Raw genomic sequence first — 21,486 nt, forward strand, 5'->3', positions numbered from 1 at the left:
TAGATCTTGATGGTACTAACAACCCATTCAATATAACTTGATTGTTTCTAGGAAGGAATGATCATGGACGTAAGTAATACATACACTTGATTGTGAATCAATGAGAGTTTCTTTTGTTGAACGACTGAAAAATTTCTACTGCACTTTTGAGTGAAATGATGGCGAAAAGAACACAGTGAAATCAAGAACAGCCTGCTGCTCACCGAGTCAAGGAGGATATTGGATGCCTTGAAGACGCTAGATGACCGGTGTGTCGGCGTAGTGAAGGAAGGCGAGCCCCTTCACCGCACCAATGGCAGTCTACATCCTCCTCATCCATGGTACAGGACTATCGAGACCTTCACACAATTACAGTTCAGGTCAGCTTCTACAAGTCTTTCCGGAATTGACACAGAGGTGGTGGTGACAAACTGACGGTGAAGGTCGCTTTTGTAGCGTGAGGTTCAGAATGAATAAATGACATTGCAGACTATTACTTCATGAACATTAATATACTGATGGAAAACATTGCAAGATGTGTCTAGACAATGAACTCAGGAGATAACGATAAACTCCAGAGCAAAACATGGCTGTCCAAGGTTATGAAAGATTACAACGTAGCCCATATTAATTTGGTAAATGTTCAGAATTAGGATTATAAATTTAGATACGTTATATGAACTATAATCCATTGTTTTCCATAACAGAACAAAGATACAAGTCCAACGTAGCCCATATTAATTTGGTAAATGTTCAGAATTAGGATTATGAATTTAGATACATTATATGAACTATAATCCATTGTTTTCCATAACAATACAGTAATTCACAATCCAAAATGCAGATTCAAGTTTAGTTTATGGACTGAAAAAAATAATGTATGACAAGGTTCAGAATCATTTAATCAATAATAAATACTGTCAAATTTTCAAAATAATCAATTCACGTTCAGTTTCATCAAAACAGTACATGTAAAAATGCAACATTCAAATAATGCTGTACAAGCATCAATTGCATCGTTCCCTCGGCCTCTGCCAAGTGCCAAGTGACCAACATGGCTAAAGAGATCAATCATACAGCATTAATGTTTCATTGTTGGCCTGATACCGTAATGATACAACATGAAATATTCATGAAGTGAAAATTTTCTCAAAGATATAAAATAAAAAGGAATTTAGTCCATCTAAAGGCACTCTTAGTTTTATATGCAGAGCATGCTCAAAACCAGGAATGACATGGCAAGCTCGATGTTTACATAAAAATCTCTAGAAAGTTTAGAATGCGAATATACTTAAACAAACTTCAAAGTTTTAATACCAAAATATATTAAATGAAGGGATTTTGTGAATCTAAAGGAAAAGGTATCATCAAGCAGAGTAGCAAGTCATATATATGGGATTAGCATCATTTACCTCTCTCCTGAACCCCAGTTGTTCTCTTATTTGCTGCTGGACCAATGCATTCCATTCATTCCAGTTATTGCATCAACTTCTGCTACAGGATCACTAACAAATTTCACAATTCCATAAACCTATTAACACACCCTTAACTGAAAGGCAATGGACCCTAAATGCCTCTTGTAGCATGTAGTCTGCAATATCTGCAGCCAGATCCCAACTACAATGGCCCAATTCAATCGAAAGACCATCTCAACATTCAGCATCATTTGTGCAGTGTCCACTATATGTCTGATGAAGAACTTGATCAGCAGCTGCCTGCAACGCTTGTAATCTCAACAAAGTCATAACCCTGAAGTTGTCCACTTTGTTTATCCCAGATAAGCTTCACAGATTGAACCTGCAAATCAATGCAAACATCACAATATGGTCAGGCAAAAACACAAAGTTGACAGCAGTAGTTGTCGTCATTCATCCATTATCACTGGAGCAAAAAAACCAAGTCACATATAGCAGCTATGTAACTGTTATATGGTCTGCAAACTTAGCACCCATGTGGAAACATGTGGAAACAATAGATAAGTAGAAACAATCAAACAAAACCTTCCAAAGCCCATAAATTAGAGGAAGTAACCTGTTCATATTTCATGGGCACAGCTCTAGAAAAAAATAATCAGAGATCAGATTGAACAAATGTCTGCTGCTGCTAACAGGTCAACATCTATCTAGCCAAAAGCAAAAGGGTTGCAATAAAGTTAAGTGGAACCTGTATCATAAAGATTATTTATTCTTTGTTAAGCAAAATATAAAATGCAACTATTGAATTGCAGTGTGATAAGACACTGCGCATGTTATGAATAAATTAGACTTTGTACACCTTTGCAATCAGTATTATTATGATCAAATCCTTTCCAAATTGCTCTAAAAAAATTGTATCTCATCAGTATTGCTCCGATAGAAATATATTTCCAATCAGCATTGCTCCTATCAAAATTAATTGAGATACATGCCCTGAAAAAGTATATAATCACATCCAAAGTTTAATTACAACGATAATATAATCATGTGTTTGCAGAAACCTCGAAAATATGGATTATACATAAATTGAGCTGTAAGAAGCATGCATGAACTAAAAGTAAAAATATAGTTAGAATATGTATGCCTATTGCAAACTAAAATGCAATCTTAAAAATAAAATCATGTTTACCTTGAAGCCAATGTCACATGGATTGAAATTCAATCTTTAAGTTCAAAATAGGGTGGTAGGCTGAGGCGAGGAGATGATTGACCTAAATACCTACAGGCGCACAACTCAAATAACTCCCACCTTAGTACCTGATAATATCACTGGCTTATTTGGAGCAGCACACATCTGTTCTACTTCCTCCGTTTCACAATGTAAGTCATTCTAACATTTCCCACATTCATATTAATGTTAATAAATCTAGATAGATATATATGTCTAGATTCATTATCATCAATATGAATGTGAGAAATGCTAGAATGACTTACATTATGAAACGGAGGGAGTAACTTCTAAATCACCTTGCGGTGGCAGTCATTAATCAACCCAGTAATATTACCCTCCACTTTAAGTGTTTACTTCCAGAGGCTCACATGAAGTAGTCACATTCAAAAATAAATATAAACATTACTTAACTGAACCTAACAAACACGTTCACATATTTTACTGTTCACCAAAAGAAAATGCAATTATTTTGCCTGGTGATGTTACAAAGAGTGCAGAAGACAAGGAAAAATCTGAAACTAAATAAGCAAATATCTGCTACTGCTACTAACATGTGACATCAATTCACTCAAAAGGAAAAGATTAGACATTAAGTGGGATTGGAAATTTTTACTACATGTGTTTGTAGCGATTTAAATGCCAATACTGAAAATTAAACTTTGATGAAAAAACTTGAAAATTAAGTTTTAAAATTTAAATTTTGGCAGCGGCTGATTTTGTATAGAGGAAACGAGGGGAGAGTGTTCGGATCACCTTTTGGTTTTACTTTTATTGGGACTTGCATGTTGTTCTGGAACTGAATTTGGCAAGGGCACTACTTGGGTCAGATATATGAACCTGAAACAATGCACATGTGAATTTTCAAGGCTGAAAACTCTTACCTTGGTATATTTTGATTCCATGGTATAATAATATGTGAGAATGTACCAAAATTAGATAAAGCCTTTATCTCAGCATGACACGACAATGAATCAACAGCTTCGCAGTCCTGGCCGGGAGCAACTCAATGAGACCCTGCTCCTACCTACCCGCTGGCAGACTTACTGCTCCACAAGCTTCATACTGCAGGCCAAACAATTGTCCGGCTGGAACTCAACATAAATTCACCTTTGTCTTAGACAGGAGCAGCGAGGGAGACGTGATCCGGATGAGTTTGCGTAGGGGGGGCAGCGAGGAATCGCAGTGGCGGCGCAGTGGACACCGGACATCGAGGGATCGACGGCGACCGGACAGCAGGAGATCCGGTGCCGGCGCGAGGCTGATGCGGGGATCGACGATGGCCGGACTGCGTGGGATCGACGGCGAGGTGCGATGCAGACACAAGGGCGAAGCGGCTCGACGGAGACTAGATGACGATATATCGACGGCGCCCTGACAGCGGGGATCCGGCAACGGCGCGAGGCGGCGAGGGAGAGGCAGCGGGGTGGTGCTGGGAGGATCCAACACTTCGTATAAGCCGTTGGATGAATATATCTAAGTATCAGAAAATATATATAGGTGTTTGATGAACTCGTACTTTTTATATTATTACTAGCAATAGTGCCCGTGCGTTGCAACGGGAAAAACACCGTTTGATAGTGTGACACCTTGAAAACCTCAAATTTGTAAAAATCAAGTCTAATTTGATATATATTAATAAATAGGTAGAACCGAGTCTAATTTGATCAATTAGCATAGGATTTAGGATTTAGTTTTAGATTTATTTTTCGAGCCTACTTAAGAGTTTATCCGACGGACTTTAATTTGAAAAATGTGAGCCACATTGTTTGATCAAATTTGCTTTTGGCCCAGGTCTTCCTAAGCCGGCCCAAACTTGGGCTGGCCCATCTTCGGCGAGTTGAGTCAATTCGACGGCCCTTAAGCTGAGCAGCTGAGCGCGGCCCACATATGCGGGGACAGTCTGATACACTTCCGCGGCCCATTGGGCGCAGCGTAATCAACGGCGGTGACGGCCCGACGCTGGGCAAATCTGAGCCATCCAATCTAATGGACGGCTCCAATCGTCCCTGCGCCGGATGAAGCGCCGACCGGGGAGAGGGGCAAAACCCTAGCTCCCAAATCCTTCTCTCCTGATTCCATTTCTCTCCGGCGACGAGCAAGCGGAACGACGGTGGTCCGGCAAGCTGGTGCGCGCGTGCAGCGACGACCGCTGAGCGGCTCCTGCTTCACCGGCTTGGGGGTGCACCCGAGGGCGACGCAAAGCCGTGCCACGACGTCGGCGGTCCGGCTAGGTGGGCGTGCAAACGGCGACGAGCGCCGAGCGGCCTGGACCTCGTCGGCGGTAGGGGCGACGCCAAGCCCACGCTTCCCGTCTTCGGCGAAGGACGGTGGAGGGGTGCTCCAGGACAGTGCGTGCGCAGGGACACGACTGCGATGAGGTGAAGGTGCGGCGGTGCCGCTTCCCGGAAAGCTCCGGTGAGCTCAGGGGCTTCAAGTCCGGTAAGTAACCCAAACCCTCAGCTTAATTGATTTGGATTTGACTCTTATGGTTATTACCCGAAATTAGGGTTCTTCGAATTTAGAGAATTTTGTCGGGAAATTTCAATATATTTTATTCCCTCTTTTCGAGTTAGGAGAGTTTCATTATCGTTTATCCTCTTTTAATTTTGGTAACTTCAATCTAGTTTATCCCTTTGCTCAATTTTGTTTTTTTTTTTTTGCTTTGGCTGACGTTTCATTGCGCGGACGGGGACGGAGGGCGCCGCTCGTCCCCTTGGAAAGATTGAGATTAAGATAAGATTTTCATGGACAACAGAAGTAAATTGAATCGAACTTTCTTTTTTTTTTAATGTTTTTTCGCCCTTTTTTCGTTATTACGGACAACGGAGACGTTTTTATTTTTTTAAGTAGTAGAGATAGAGAAGATAGAGATATATAGTACCGTGTCAAATATAATAGGATTCGATTTTTTTTACCGTGTCACATATAATTCTTTTTTTTAATCCGACAGATTTGTTTTTTTAATTTTTTTTGCTCTTTTTTTACCACGTCCACGCGGATTCGTTTTTTTCTGGCCGATCTTTTTTTTTTCACTTGGTTTTTTTCGCCCTTTTTTAGGAATCGGACATATTCCTTTTTTATTTCTTTCGCCTTTTTTTGACCGTGGAATGGGATTCGTTTTTCTTTTCTCTTTTTTCACCCGGTTTTTTTTCGTTCGGTTTTTTCCTGTTTTGGTTTGGATCGGACAGATTTTTTTTGCCTGGTTTTGTTGACGGACGACGGAAGCACCTCTTATTTTTTAATTTATATATATATATATATATATATATATATAAGTAGTAGAGATAGAGAAGATAGAGATATATAGTACCGTGTCAAATATAATATGATTCGATTTTTTTTACCGCGTCACATATAATTCTTTTTTTTTAATCCGATAGATTTGTTTTTTTAATTTTTTTTCTCTTTTTTTACCATGTCCACGCGGATTCGTTTTTTTCTCGCCGATCTTTTTTTTCACCTGTTTTTTTTTGCGCCCGTTTTTTAGGAATCGGACAGATTCCTTTTTTATTTCTTTCGCCCTTTTTTTACCGTGGAATCGGATTCCTTTTTCTTTTCCCTTTTTTTTTGCCCGTTTTTTGATCGGACGTTCTTTTCTTTTTTTGCCCGGTTATTTTCGTTCGGTTTTTTTCCTGTTTTGTTTTGGATCGGACAGATTTTTTCGCCCGGTTTTTTTCGACGGACGAGTGAAGCAACTCTTATTTTTTTTAAGTAGTAGAGAATAGAGATTAATGTCAATATAAAAAAAAACTACATACTACATCTCATCCATTTGGTATAGACCCAAACTGATTCGATGTAAGCTGCATAAATCATCTATTCACCGATTTCACTCGTTTAACAGGTGCCAAATTCTGGTGCCTGGAACATGATGCAGAGAAGTGTGCTCACTGCTCTGTTTTATCGTCAAGGTAGGTAGCAAGTTATTAAATCTGTCAAATCCCCTTTGAACATTATATGAATATAGTATATCAAGTTATCAAATGTACATTACTTCAAAATTGTTAGTGGAGAAAAAAATACAGCAGGGCTGGTCTGCTAGCAGTAACAGGTAACTGGGTCCTCTTATTTGTCAAAAAAAAAAAAACTCCTAATATTGCCGTGTCACAGGTATAGCGGTTCTTTTCCACTGGATCTTTCATTAGAAAATCAAACAATCCTAGGACAAGTTGATTGAAAAGATTTATGGGTACCGCAAGATGCCTCTAGTAGTCTAGTAGTTAATTGGTTAGATGCGACCAACGTGCACAGGTTTCTATAACTTTCAGCTTATATGGTTTCATTTCACATGTTGTAAAGAACTACTCTCAGATTCTTTGGAGATATCGAAATACATTTATCAATAAAAATGTTACTTATGTGTATCCTCTTGAACTCCCATGGTATGATTCCTCCTCTCCACAGACCACTTTACCATTGTACACCTAACATAGTAAGTTGATTAGAAAATACACCCATGACTGTACATTGATGTGATTTGCTAAATTGTTCTCAGCAAACCTGTAGCACCTAAATAGTTTCCAGATGTGAATGTTTGATTGGATCGCTTGAACGTTCAAACTTTAGCTATTAGGGAAAAAAAGATTGCTTTAAAATTCAAACTTTAGCTATGACAAAAAAGAATAAACTGAAATAGATGGGGTTGGCAATTTTTTCTTATTAGCCAATTAAAACCTTATAATTGACAACATGCTGGCGAACAAGCCAGACTAACTAAAAGTAAAAGTAGCACAGTAGTATCAGATTCAGAAATGCTACACAATCATGTCTTGGTTGCTCCTTTGATGTGAATAAATCAAACGTTGAGAACAACAGGAAAATATTATGGTCCCCTTAATCAAGATCAACCACTCATCCCCCCTAATCAAACGCCATACACCACCAACAGCAGGTAAAAATTGGTTAGAGAAGAGGAGGAAACAGGAGGGGAACCACCACACCTGGACTCCTAGAGACGAGAAAATGGACATTTCGCCATGTTCAAAACGCGGTTTCGCTAGAATGCCATCTCAAAAACATGATTCGATAAAATGCCAATATAGAGCGTGCGTCTACCGCCACTTTGCCATTTTCGCCATTTTATTCATTTTCGAAAAGATTTTCTCTCCTCTACTAGGTGATGAGACAAAATTGCCCCTTATCAACTTAGAGAACACGGTGAAAGAGGAGACAGAATAGGCAAGGAGACAGAGAGAAGGGGCGGCGACGCCGTTGCTGCCCACAACTACTCTGCCGGCCGGTGCGCCACCTCTCCCCATTCCTCAACCTCGCCGCTCCCCGCCACACCCCACGCCGCCGCCACCTGTGCTCGCCGCCAACTGAACAGCCACCCCGCCGACAACTGCCACCAACTGTCATCGTCGTCGGTCGCGCCGGGACCTGCGGCAGCGGCGGTGAGGACCGCATCAGCAACCTCCTGGACGACCAGTTGTGTCTCGTCCTACGCTAGCTCGACACCCGCACTGCGGTCGCCACGGGGGCGCTTCTCTTTTCTTCTCCTCTTCCTCTCGGTTTCTCTTCCTGTTCCCCTTTTCTCTCTTCCTTCTTAGCTAGCGAGGAGGCGCAGCTGGTGCAGTGGCGAGGCTGGGTGCGGCGGCACGGCCGACGACCCGGCCAAGGCGATGGCGGTTGGCCCAGCGCGGGGGCAGCCTAAGGGCGGCTAGGCGGCGTCGGGTGGATGGGGAGAGAAGGCCGGTGCGGCGAGGAGGTGCCGGGGCGGCACCGGTTAGAGGAGGCAGAGGTGGAGGTGCTGGGTGGTCACGGAGGCAGAGGCGGCGTGCAAGGAGGCGGTGCTCCACACGGCGCGGCGGTGTCCCAGCGCCCATGAAGATGGCCATGGGGGCGCTCGCGTTGCTTGGCCGCCAAGCTCGGTCTTGCCCCATCTCACACCACCGTCGACGCCCTCGTCAGCAACGGTGACCACCTTGCCGTGCTCAATCTCGATCCCCTTTCAACCGACAAGGAGGGGCGATTTAGTCTCATCAAGCCGAATTCCAGTGAAAATGGATTTGAAAATGATGAAAATGGAGAAAATGGTAAAGTGGCCGTGATCGCGCGCTTCATATTGGCATTTTAGCGAAATATGTTTTCGGAATAGCATTCCAGCGAAATCGCTTTTTGAAAGTGGCCAAATGTCCATTTCTCCCTGGAGACGGCAAGGTCATCCATCGTGTAGATGAAGTCAAAGCCCTGGATCTTCTATCGGTCGGCACTGTCACCACGAGGAGAGCGGGCGGGGCCATGGGGGCGTCCAAGCAGCGCACCGCCACTGCCGCCCTTGCGTTCGCGCGAATCACCAGCACCTCCTACACCCGATGCAGCGGCGCGCACCGTGGGAGTCGAGCTCAATGGCGGTGCTTGAGGTGCCGAGGGGTGGCCCTGGTTCCTCCTCCTGATGCGACGCGCAATGTGGGGGTGGCTGCGACTGCAGCTGTGCACCGAAACCGGTCCTCTCCACCGTCGGCTCGGCTGCCTCCCTAAGCAGTCCGTCGCCACGTTTTTCCTGATGTCCGCCATCGCCAGAGCTCCATCCCTCCGTGGCTGTCAAGGAATGTGGCTGGACACGGTCACGGAGAAGGGGAACCGAAGATGGGAGGCCGCCCTGGGATGGGAGTGGTGGGAGGACGGGATTTAGGGGGTGGATGGAGACGGGAGGTGAGGCAGTGGATCGGCGGCGAGGGTGAGGTGGCATGGGAGGGCGAGGTCGGGCACGACGATTGGGGCGAACACGTGATGGACGAGGAGCGGGAGTGCGGGCACGATGGCGTTCTGGCGGGGGAGATCGTTGGCAACATGTGAAACGACGAGAGGGAGAGAGGATTAGGGTGGCGTGGAGGTGGAGGAGACGCAGGGTGGGGTGGTGGGGTTGAGATCTGAGCGAAGGGCGTGGGGCGGTGGGCGGAGGAGCGAGGCCATGAGGGGCGTGAAGGGATCGATGTGGAGCACTGGATGTCGCGATCGTATGATTAATATCACGCGTGTCTATCACGTTAGTGTCACCAATACCACTATAAATTTTTTAAGTAGTAATAACTAATATCTCTATTTCTATCTCTATCTCTATCTCTACTACTCCCTCTGTCTACTTTTGATAGGCATATTTCATCTTGGCACAATAACCAAGGATAAGTAATTCTACTTATCATCCATTTAAACATGCTACTCTCTCCGTCTACTTTTGATAGACATATTTCCAAATCTAAAAAAATTACTTTTGATAGACATATTTCAATCGAACCACTTATCATCTTAATGACTTTCTCGGATTTAATGCGTGACTTTCCATTCTTCCACACAAGATTGGCTACATGGGCATCGAGAAATATAAATATTAATGAATTATTTTTTTACGAGGAATAACTAATGACATGTTTAAATGGATGATAAGTAGAATTACTTATCCTTGTTCATTGTGCCAAGATAAAATATGTCTATCAAAAGTAGACGGAGGGGTACTAGTTATTTCTCGTAAACAAACGATTCATTAATATTTACACGATGCCCATGTAGCCAATCTTGCATGGAAGAATGGAGAGTCACACATTAAATCCGAGAAAGTCATTAAGATTATATGCGGTTGGATTCAAATATGCCTATCAAAAGTAAATTTTTTAGATTTAGAAATATGCATATCAAAAGTAAACGGGGGGAGTAGCATCTATAGGGATGGTAATGGGTCAAGATCCATGAGTTCTTTCACAATCTTATCTTATCTAATCCTAGATCAAATATATATATATAGAATAAGTATGTAATTGGCCTAAGGAAGCTGCAGTATTTTTTTAAAAAAAAGAGAGATGCTTTGAGTTGACTGGCCACGAACCCCCCGGCGTCTCCCAACCACCGCGTACGCCCTACTTCTTTGTCCCCCTACTCTTTCTCCCATCTGCAGATCTGCTTCTCTTCTTCAAGAACTCGGTATCGTCGCCGGAGACTGCAATCCTAGCGAACCGGCTGTCCGTGAAGAAGTAGTACTAACCTACAGGTACATAGGCTACTTCACTACTCTCTTCTACTACCTTGTTGTTGCAGCTTGATTTTTGATGTATTAGCAGTTTTGCATGATGACGGAAGAGCGAGATCATGTTAATTTCTTTAGAGAACTAGATCATGCTATTTTTTGCATGATGGAATGGCGCATTACAATGATTAAGATAAGATGTAGTACCACAGGCGCATGGAAATTCGCACAATCACTGCAGGTTGCCAGGGTTCGATTTCAGTTCAATTTCCCCACCATTTGGTTTTGCGAAAACACGATAGAGTACAATGTCCAATGTGGATGCGTCTGGAGCTTTAGGAAACGCTCAGTCTTGAGGTTGAACTGATTGTTGAAATTTGAAAGAGAACTGATGCTATTTCGAAGACTACATAATAAAGCCATACGAGCATTTTTACGGCCCTTGAGGAGGTAACATTTTTTCTATTGTAAATTTGTTACCTCTTGATACCTAATTTGGTACCTCATGATATCTCCTCAAGAACCATAAAATTACTCTAAATCTGAAATCCGCGCCCCAAATCTCTTTTTTTTTTTCTAAGAACTACTCCAGCACATCAAAATTGAAGGAAAAGAAAAATCTGAAATCCCTCTCTTTACATCAGAAACGTTTCTAGCATAACAATGCGAATGGATGAAAACAACTATGCACTGTCCCATTAGCATGCCCAACACTCCACCAAAAAGAACTTGTTATCAAATACTCCCTCCGTCCTAAAATATTTGACGCCATTGACTTTTTTAATCATGTTTGACCGTTCATCTTATTTAAAAAATTTAAGTATTTTTTAATTATTTTCCTATCATTTGATTCATTGTTAAATATACTTTTATGTATACATATAGTTTTATATATTTTATAAAAAAAATTTAAATAAGACGAACAGTCAAACATATTTAAAAAAATCAACGACGTCGAATATTTAGTGACGGAGGGAGTACTGTTTCCTTGCAGCTCAGCAGTATAGAGCACTAGTACGCTTGTGAGTAACTATATCCATCCTCCAAACCGTTACCCTCCAAGTATTATCTTTTGATTCAGGAGTCCAGCAGATTCAGGTTCCACTACTCTGTTTCTGTGATGATCAATCAGATTTTGCACCTCCCTTTGCGTATCCTTGTTTTTTTTCCTTCATCTTGATGTCCAGTGCTGTTTCGGGACCGTTCTCGCATGTTTTCAAAAGCAAGAAAATTTGGTTTACAAGAACATGAAAAATATATGCCATGTGCATACGTATAATTATTGGGAGAATAATGAAAAAGGGTACTACAATCCTAAAACAGAGGCCAACCGTGCGAGGAATGTTTAGGGTGAATAGCTAGTTTAGTCCTTTAACTTTTGCTCAAAGGTCGAATTAGTTCTTGATGTTTTATAATGTCCAAACAAGTCCCTAAAGATTATCATGCAGCTTAATATAGTCCTTGGACCCACTTAAAATGCCACATGGATATGCCACATCATTCATGCTTGTAAAGTTAACATTTAAATGTCCATTTTAACCTTACATTTTTTTTTAAAAAAAACAAAGGAAAAACAAGAAGAAGCAATCATAAAACAAAGGAAAATGCCAAATTTTTTTAATTACCAATGCTACATCTTTTTGCTAATGGCCAAAACCTTTTTTTTTGTTTTTTCTCAATAGTTTTTCTTTATTTCCTATGAAAATGTAAGGGTAGAATGGACATTTAAATATTGAATTTGCATGTATAGATGATGTGGCATGTACATATGGCATTTTTAGAGGGTCTAAGGACTATTTTAAATCACACAATGGACTTTAGGGACTTGTTTGGACAATACAAAATGTCAAGGACTAAATTGATCCTTAAGCGAAAGTTTAAGGATCATGTTGGTTATTCACCCGAATGTTTATGCATATAAAGTCATCATTCTTTCATATATAAGGAATTTTTTAGATGTGTACTGCCATAAATAATTTCTAACGTATATATTTTTGTGACAACATGCTAAGATTAGCTATCTTGCGACATTTGTTTCTTCAAATTAACATTGAATTGTTGTTGTTATCTTAATTTTCAGTAAAATTAAGATAAGCTGTAGATTGTACACATGACTTCCTCAGAAAAGTATTTCATGCATTTTATTGGCTTTGCACATTATAAAGTACAGACAAATAATAAATACAGTGCTTTGAATAATGCACCATCTTCACCAATTTGCAGGCACAAATATAATCACATCTTCTGTGTCACTGATATGGGAGATTGGTATGATAAACTTTCACAATCTTTTAGGGATACTGCAAAGGAAGTATTGGCAAAGACAGATATTGATCCAAATGTTAGGTGCTTCCCAAAAAGACAGATGAAGCGCATCACCAACAACTACAGCACTACCCTAGGAAGAGGAGGGTTTTCTGTGGTGTACAAGGGTAGGCTCGACGATGGTCGTTCAGTGGCAGTGAAACAATATAATTGGAGAACACAGAAGGAGTTCACAAAAGAGGTGATCATACAGTCTCAGTGTAGCCATAAGAACATTGTTAGGCTATTGGGCTGTTGTGTAGAGGCCACTGCTCCGATATTGGTCACCGAGTTTGTCCCCAACGGAAACCTTTCTGACCTTCTACACGGCAACAGTGGACTGCTTCCTGTCACGTTAGAGACACGCTTACAGATTGCGCTGGATGTAGCAGAAGCACTTGTATATATGCATTGCTCCCAAAGTTATCCAATCCTTCATGGAGATGTCAAACCGTCAAACATTCTTCTGGGTGACAAGGGTGTAGCGAAACTGTGTGACTTTGGAATATCAAGGCTGCTCTCTATGGATAGTGATGAATACACAGGATTTGTTATCGGAAGTAAAGGTTATGTGGATCCTGTTTTCTGCCAGACTGGGCGATTAAGCCAAAAATGCGATGTCTACAGCTTTGGGGTGGTTCTTTTAGAACTCTTCACCAGAAAGAAAGGAATTGATGACATGAAAGTGTGTCTTGCAGAAATTTTTGCTTGTGCCAGTAGGAAAGGTGATGAACATAAACTATTTGACATGGACATCGTAACCAATGAGAATATGGAGTTTCTTCAAGGAATTGGCAGGGTCGCACTCGAATGTATAAAGTTTGAAGTAGAGGAACGGCCAGAGATGAGGCTAGTTTTAGAGCAGCTTTTGAGTCTCAAAAGATCCCGAGATAAGAGCATTCATGAGATGCTGGTTGTACGTAAAGAGATTGAGGTATTTTTGAGAGGATGTGGTTTTGGAAGATTTATATTGAGTAAAGAGAGTGTGGATGACTTGATATGCAACTTGAAAATTGTTCTGAAGGAATGTGCGTTAGGCAAGGCTTACATAGGGAAATCTCGCGGCACACCACTGATGGCGATAAAGATGTCAACTGCAGTTACAGAGAAATGGAAAGACATGCTTGGGAATGAAATAGCTGTCCAATCTAGAATTAAGCACATGAATGTTGCCAAGCTTATCGGTTACTGCTTAGATCATTCGGATGGTACAGTGCTTATATACGAGTACGGTGCAATTAGCTTGTATGATGTTCTTTTTGGTGATGCGGGGAAGATATATCGTCCCTTCACTTGTGACCTGCGCCTGAAGATTGCGATTGGTGCTGCAGAGGGCATTGCTCACCTGCATTCACTTGGCGTCGTGCATGGCGATGTCAGCATTAACGACATACTGCTGGATCATGTCTCTTCGTCCCTGGTAAAGATTGCTGGCTATGGGACATCAGGGCTCCCTGACATCGACAAGGCTCTGGATTCGCTTGAAACCGGTCATGGGAAGAAGGAGCATGATGTGTACAGTTTTGGGCTTGTTCTCCTAACCCTCTTCACGTGGAAGAAGGTGTCACTGCCACATGATCTCAAGTCCGAGCCTGACAAACCTGTGCTACTGCACCAGGAAGCCATACGTGGGCGTAGATGCAATCATCTTGAGATGATCAAGGGCTTGGCTTCACGGTGTCTGACGTCCGAGGCGACGAAGAGACCATCCATGGTGGAAGTAGCAAAACATCTCAACTTCATACTTATTTTTCCTGAAAGGAGGAAAACTTGCCATGACCTGGCGATTTATCAATCTCGAATGCTTTCGGACTAGGCTAGGCTGCAAGAACTAGCAGTCGTACATGGGTTTTTTTTTTTTTAGTAAAGGTGCCGTATACGTTGTAGATGCTATATATAATTCAAGCAACACGTGTATTTTATATCCTTACAAAAAAAAAAAAACAATGACTCTTGCTTCTTCTCAGGTTTGGTGGCTCTTTCTTGTTTCTAATTCTTATTCAGTGCATTTGTCTTTTTTTTTTAAGATAATGGAGTATAATTCAGTGCATTTGTCTACATCTGGCCCTTTGGCCTTTCTTTCTTGTGGCCGATTTTGCTCGGTCAAATTTTTGTGTAACAGAAGAAATTAAGCCGCATCAGTTTACTTTGGATGTTGCTTGGATTGGTACTATTTCTTGTTTTCATGTTTTTTTGTGAAACTTTTTGTAGGATCGAACACAAGTAACCAAGCCTATCAGAGGGGGGTGAATGGTAGGAAAAACCAAAAATCCAAAAACTTTTAGCGGAAATAAAAGTTACCCTCAAATCGATGGAAATCTCGATGTAATCCTGTCGCCGCCGGTCGGACTGCTCGTACGCCGCTGGTCTAACCGCCGCCTTGTCGCCGGTTGAACCGTCGGTATGTCACCAGTTAGACCACCGAACCCGATGAAACACAAATCGAAGAACTCTTAAAGTAGATGAAAACTTTATTGCTTCTCTCTGTATTTACAAAGTGCAACAACAGCACTCCTTACAAAAATCTCGACTAAACTCGAAACCCTAACTAAACTATCAACTCCACGCTCTGAAAAGCGATACAGGAAACCTCACGCTCCCTCTCTATTTATACCAAAAAACCTCTACTCAAAGTAGGTGTAGAACTCCTATACACAATAGGACTCAATAGCTCAATTTCCTTTTTCTCCAAAATCCGCAGCCGCACCCTAAGTCAGACTCCTCCTTCCCTAGCTGCTGCTGCTGCTTGCCGCCTGAGCCGAGTCGGCTTGTCACCACCGAGCCCAACTCGGTCGCCCAGGCCAGACCAATTGCTGCTGCTTTTGGACCACGTGCACAGCACCTGCGCACACCCAAGCCCATATGCATGACAGCCTTCCATCCAATCGGCCACACACACGTGCCCAACCAATCTCAGCACATACACACACATGCATGTACTGATCACACATGTACAACACACGTACATGTATCCTACACGCTACAGTACATCAAGTACTGTAGCAACCATGCACTCCACCATACATGAACATCTCTATCTTCTCTCATTCCTCCTCGCGAACACCAACGCTTGCACGCACACCTCGTGAAGCCCGTTGCGAAGATCTCTCCCACACGGTGTCCATCCATCGTGTGCAATCTCGTATTCAACTTCGTCACCCGGTATCCCTGACCGTCTGGACCTCAACTCCTCCCTGAGTTTAGTCCCGATCCCCACCGTTGACTGAAATTGACCTCCAAAAATCCTGACTCTAGTCACCTTCTCACATGGTATCCCGACCGCACTAGACCTCTATTCCTCCCTGAACATAGTCCCGGTCCTCACCATTGACCAAGGCTGACCTCAAGTCACCTGCACACAATCAGATAAAACAACCGTTTCTGAGCATAGATATCACAACCTGACCCACATTAGTTACATGCACTCACACCAACATCCACACATCTTTTCAAACCAATTCATTGATTAAATCATTTGCATAGCCAATTGTTCATCACAAATATTAATCATGACAATGATTTCACACTTTCCAGTTTTTACCTCTCTTGTGGGCTTCAGGTGGATGTGTGTTTTGGCCAAAAAAAAAAAAAGATCTTCTGAAAGGTTCTGCCTTAAAAGAGTTTCCAATTTTCATTTCCAAATGTGGAGGGATGATGGTCCTGATTGTAAATTTGTTATTGGTGCACATAATTTGCTATCCGTACAATGGCACCGTTGCAACTTGCAATCTAAAGAGAATTGGCTTTCCTACGCAGATGATGTTGAAACAGCACAAAACAAGTATCACAATGCACAGAGGGGAAACAGAAATGAAAAAAGTTCAGACGCGCCAGCACAGTCTTCTTCTTCATCTTCAGATCTCCAGCCTCTTAACGTTGGGTCTCCAGCCAAACCTTGATTGATAAACTTCACTTGCAACTCGCATTATGAGCCTGGCCCCCAGTAGCAAGTTTCTTCGGCTTGTTTCCTGTTTCTGCAAAGTTGTCCAGGTTTCAACCCAATAACAAGCGAGAAAGATCAGATCAGTAGGATCATCTGGAAGTTTTTTTTTCAAAACAAGCTTTATTTCTAATCTTCCAAATAGCCCAGATCATAGCAGCAAGGCCAACCACAACCAGATTCCCAGTCAATCTGTCAATTTTGTTTAGCCATTGTCCAAACAAGTGCTGAAAATTAAGGATAGGTTTTATGTTGAGAGCACAACAAACAACATTCCGTAACAATTTAGCCACAGGACATTCAAAAAACAAATGTTGTACAGTTTCTTCCAAATGACAGAATTGGCATTTTTTATCACCCTTCCTCCAACCTTTTTTAAACAAGTTATCTTTAGTCAGAATCTTGTTCTTAGCAAACAACCAAATAAAAATCTTAATTTTCAAAGGTATTTTGAATTTCCAGACTTTCTTAAAAGGGAACACCACCTGTTTCATTTTGAGAGCTTTATAAAAAGTTCTCACACTGAACTTGCCATCTTTACTAATACTAAGTTCCCACCAAACTTTATCTCTACAATGTGCATTGATAACCAGGGAGTCCCAACCAGCCTTGATTTTGTTCCAGTCCCTAAGTTTTTCACTATGCTAATGCTATCAATCCCCTTTTGGTTAATATTTGCAATTGTCACCATTTTTTTTTCACAACTATATTATAAGAGCAATTTTATGGTCCTTGAGGAGGTACTATGAAGTACCATTTTTTCTATTATAAATTTGATACCTCATGGTATCTAAGTACGATGAGGTACCAAAATTTACACTAAAATTTTGGTACCTCATGGTACCTACTCAAGGACCGTAGAATTGCTCATATTATAAAGGTCAGGAAATTGGTCACACAAAGGTCTACTCCTATCCAGCTGTCCTCCCAGAAGAGAGTATCTTTCCCATTGCCCACAATTTTTGTAACATGTTTGTAAAACAGATCTTTAATCTCCATGATGCCCTGCCAAAAATGTGAGATACCAGGTTTCTTTTTTACTGCAGATAAAGGTTTTCCTTTCAGGTATTTCTCTCTTAGAATATCTTGCCACCACACATCCTCATTTTCAATTCTCCACACCCATTTTCCTAACATGGCTTTATTCATTATATCTAGATCCAGTACCCCCAGACCCCCCCGATCTCTAGGTGAGCAAACCAGAAGCCACTGAACAAGGTGAAAATTTCTAATACCCTAATCTTCTTGCCACGAGAGCCTCCTTTTAAAATAGTCCATCCTATCCCCAACACCCTGTGGAAGTCTGTAGAAAGAGATCATATACAAAGGGACATTGGTTAGGCTTGAATTGATTAGCACCAGTCTCCCCCCAATAGACTGGATTTTGCCTTGCCAACATCCTAAGTTGTGTTCCATTTTATTTTCAGCCATCTTCCAGTCTTTGTTCAGAATTCTTTTTTTTGTCAATGGGGATACCTAAATAGGTCATGGGAAGCTCTCGACCTTTACAGGTGAAAATCTAACTGTACAGGGATTGCTTCTCCTTAGCCTCCCCGAAACAAAACACTTCACTTTTGTTGAAATTTATTTTGAGACCAGAGAGCTGTTCAAACAGACACAGCTAGTATTTAAGATGTTTAGCTTGTTCAAGATCATCTGACAGCAAGAAAATCGTGTCATCAGTGTATTGCAAAATTGCAACCTTGTTATCATCATTTATCCCCAACCCCTCTATCAACTCATTATTCACAGCTCTCTGAACCAGCACTGTCAAAGCTTCAGCAGCTAGATTGAAAAGCAAAGGGGATAAAGGATCCCCTTGTCTCAATCCTTTATGTGTCTTGAAATAAGGCCTAATTTGATCATTAACCTTAACAGCCACTTACCCTCCTGTGATCACTTTCATGGTCCAATCACACCATTTATCATGAAATCCCTTAGCATGAAGCATTCTATAAATGAAGGTCCAATTCACCTTGTCATATGCTTTTCAAAGTCTACTTTGAATAAAATCCCAATTTGTTTGTTTTGATGCACTGAGTTAAGAATCTCATGTAAAATAACAACACCCTTCATGATGAAACGACTCTTCAAGAAGGCAGTTTGATATTTGGAGATGATGTAAGCCATAATGTCATTGATCCTATTCATCATCACTTTTGTTATGATTTTAAAACTGACATTCAAAAGGCATATTGGTCTATACTTAACGCATGTGGCTATTACGGTAGCTCCTTTATTCTGAGTATCTTACACTCGAATTGCACAAAAAAATGCCGAGATAGGAGCAATTCAAGAAATTCTAATCTGCACGCAATAAACTGGTGCGCGCTATTTAACCTTTTCTTCTGCAAGGGACACAATGGAACACTATATACTCCTCATGTATAGACATTAACACCGCAACAGCCGTGCAAAAGGGTGCTAGATCCTGACATATTGGATGCTTTACGGTTAGGATCTGTTGGTTTTCCAAGTGTACAAGCAAAGAAAGTTCAAACCGCCATGGCAGCGACCGTTAGACTCTTAGAGTCCAGGGATTGCTTCAAGATTGTACTTCTCTGATGATGTCAGTGTTAGTGATATGCCCAATCATAGAGATGATTGTATCACATACTATGTTTACATATTTATCCGACATTGTTCCTTGAAATAGATAACTCATTATTGGTTAATGAATATGTGATTCTTTCATGAGACTCTTTATGTTGTTTGTTACTATTTCTAAAGGATCCCTGATCAAATAACATATGTGGAACAAATATGTTTATATGATTAGCACATGTATTAATTGATGATCATGTCTCATGAATCATGGTATAGAGATACCAAATTAATAATGTGGACACATGTTGGTGAACATGTTGTTGGATAGACCCAACATGAGACACTGTAAGAGCCATATGTGTTGTGTCATCAGTGATCTCATTTAGTATTGGTGTTGAATCCTTAGACCTGATATTATCATGGTTCCCAACATGTGTAGTAGCTTACTTAGGGACTGCTAAACGCTACTCCGTAATTGCGTAGTTATAAAAGTAGTTTTCGGGTATGCTATGAAACATGTAGTGGGATTGCATACATATTGGATTTAGCCGATGGCAATAAAGGTTTTACTGCTTAATCTAATCTTGTGGATTTTATGACATCGGACCTCCAGCCGATGTATGCTTTAACCTTCGGATTAGTGTTTCTTTTATTATATTATATTGCTAGCCAATTGGTTTATACTGGATTATATTATTGTTATATTGATTATCATCAGCCGATCGCCTTTATATCATTATCTGCATTGGACATATAGCCGACTGATCAAAACCTTATCGACATCAGCTGGTATCGGCATCGGCTAGAATTACTCCATCAGCTTGTCAGCCGATCGGCTCATTGATCTTCAATTTGTATATCTTGTCAGTTGCATGGTCAAACTGACTAGCACGCCCGTATCTCATCAAGATTTGGACCTGCACTGAAGCTAAGCAGATCTCCTAGACCAGTGTGTGTTTTTCGCATCAACAGGGCCCACCTTAAGGACAACTTGGGCCATATACATTGCTCATGCCCTTAGAGATGCCAAATGTCAATCCGTTGTGCCTGCTCCACTGGCCACCGCCGCAGCCGCTGGCTGCCCAACGTCCGCGAGGAAGGCCATTCCTACAGTGTCCGCATCCCTGCCGACAGCGCCAACCCTTCCTACAACCTACAGTATGAGAAGCCCCCGACAAACGATAGCGCCTCCATCTCCTCCCATGGCGGGGCTGGATGCGCAAGTGCTGCCGGATGAAGGAGGAGAGCTTGTCTAGGGAGCCTGCATTGCATTGTCACGGCCCCAACATCAAAGAAGACTACCGTGTGTTCTTCCAGCATGTGTGCCCCATTGGAAATGGCGGCTTTGTGCTGGAGCATGAGGGCAAGGTGATCAGGTACTATGCTTCGGGCGCAGCAGTCAGCTGGGATGAGTCTCCCGGTGAGTCCGTGTCTCCGTAATGGGTGCTCCGGAGCCCAATCCACATCGAGTTCATTCTACTTTCCATCTTGTTTAGTGTTGTTGTGCGTGTCTCTAACATACATGTTTGCTCCTAGGCGAAAATTGTGCAGGAGGATCAGGAGGAGGAGGATATGAAGAATGAGGCATGCTGAACCTGAAGAGATATTGCGTCATAATGAAAGAGATATTGCATCATGCTGAAAGTTGTGGCCTTTATTAGTTATGGGCTTAAATACTAATGAGAAGATTACAACATACAGGCTAAGGAAGCAGCCCATGGTCGCTCTTCGTACCTATTTCATAACAAATTTGTTCGTACGTATAGAGTTTTCCACCGCAAAACCAAGCCTCATATCGCTTTTGTAAGAATTTATTATGTTATGTGTGACGCCCCGCAAATAATTAGAGGAAAAAGAAAAATAGCAAAGCAGCAGCCCGGTACTGTGCTGCACTGTAACATCGCGGTACTGTAGAAAATTTAGACCCACCTCGCTAGTTCAGCTAGAGCAGCACTAGCTTATAAATATGGGAGCCTCAGGACTATTAACTCCGGTTCGAACCTTTTTGTGAAGCGAGGATGAAAACGTGAGAGAGTTAATAGTGTAGGTGTGGTTTAACTGGATAAGTTGAACCAGTACCTTTTTGGGTCTTGGGCGTTATATTATGCTT

At 41.8% G+C, this 21,486-nt stretch overlaps 1 protein-coding gene and 1 long non-coding RNA gene across 5 annotated transcripts; one reads left to right on the top strand and one right to left on the bottom strand.

The window, feature by feature from the left end:
- LOC127778328 (uncharacterized) lies at positions 1-4,075 on the bottom strand. Of its 4 annotated transcripts, none has more exons than XR_008018491.1 (3): positions 3,553-4,075; positions 1,392-3,462; positions 1-338 (listed from the first exon to the last, which is right to left on the bottom strand). It is a non-coding gene; the product is annotated as an uncharacterized LOC127778328 (long non-coding RNA). The 4 variants fall into 4 exon arrangements; XR_008018492.1 differs by having other exon boundaries at positions 1,392-2,387; positions 2,584-4,075; XR_008018490.1 differs by having other exon boundaries at positions 1,392-1,776; positions 2,254-4,075.
- Positions 4,076-10,476: 6,401 nt separating this feature from the next.
- LOC127779960 (putative U-box domain-containing protein 53) lies at positions 10,477-14,933 on the top strand. Its single transcript, XM_052306892.1, has 2 exons — positions 10,477-10,609; positions 12,809-14,933. Exon 2 carries the CDS (start codon positions 12,843-12,845, stop codon positions 14,703-14,705), a length of 1,863 nt encoding a protein of 620 aa, XP_052162852.1. The 5' UTR covers positions 10,477-10,609; positions 12,809-12,842; the 3' UTR covers positions 14,706-14,933.
- The last annotated feature ends 6,553 nt before the right edge of the window (positions 14,934-21,486 follow it).

The sequence above is a fragment of the Oryza glaberrima genome, chromosome 7 (genome assembly GCF_000147395.1).
Source record: "Oryza glaberrima chromosome 7, OglaRS2, whole genome shotgun sequence".
In the NCBI taxonomy this organism is placed as follows: Eukaryota; Viridiplantae; Streptophyta; class Magnoliopsida; order Poales; family Poaceae; genus Oryza; species Oryza glaberrima.

What these genes read in the sequence shown, in the direction of transcription:
- LOC127779960 (XM_052306892.1), top strand. Translation starts at nt 12,843, where the DNA reads ATGGGAGATTGGTATGATAAACTTTCACAATCTTTTAGGGATACTGCA.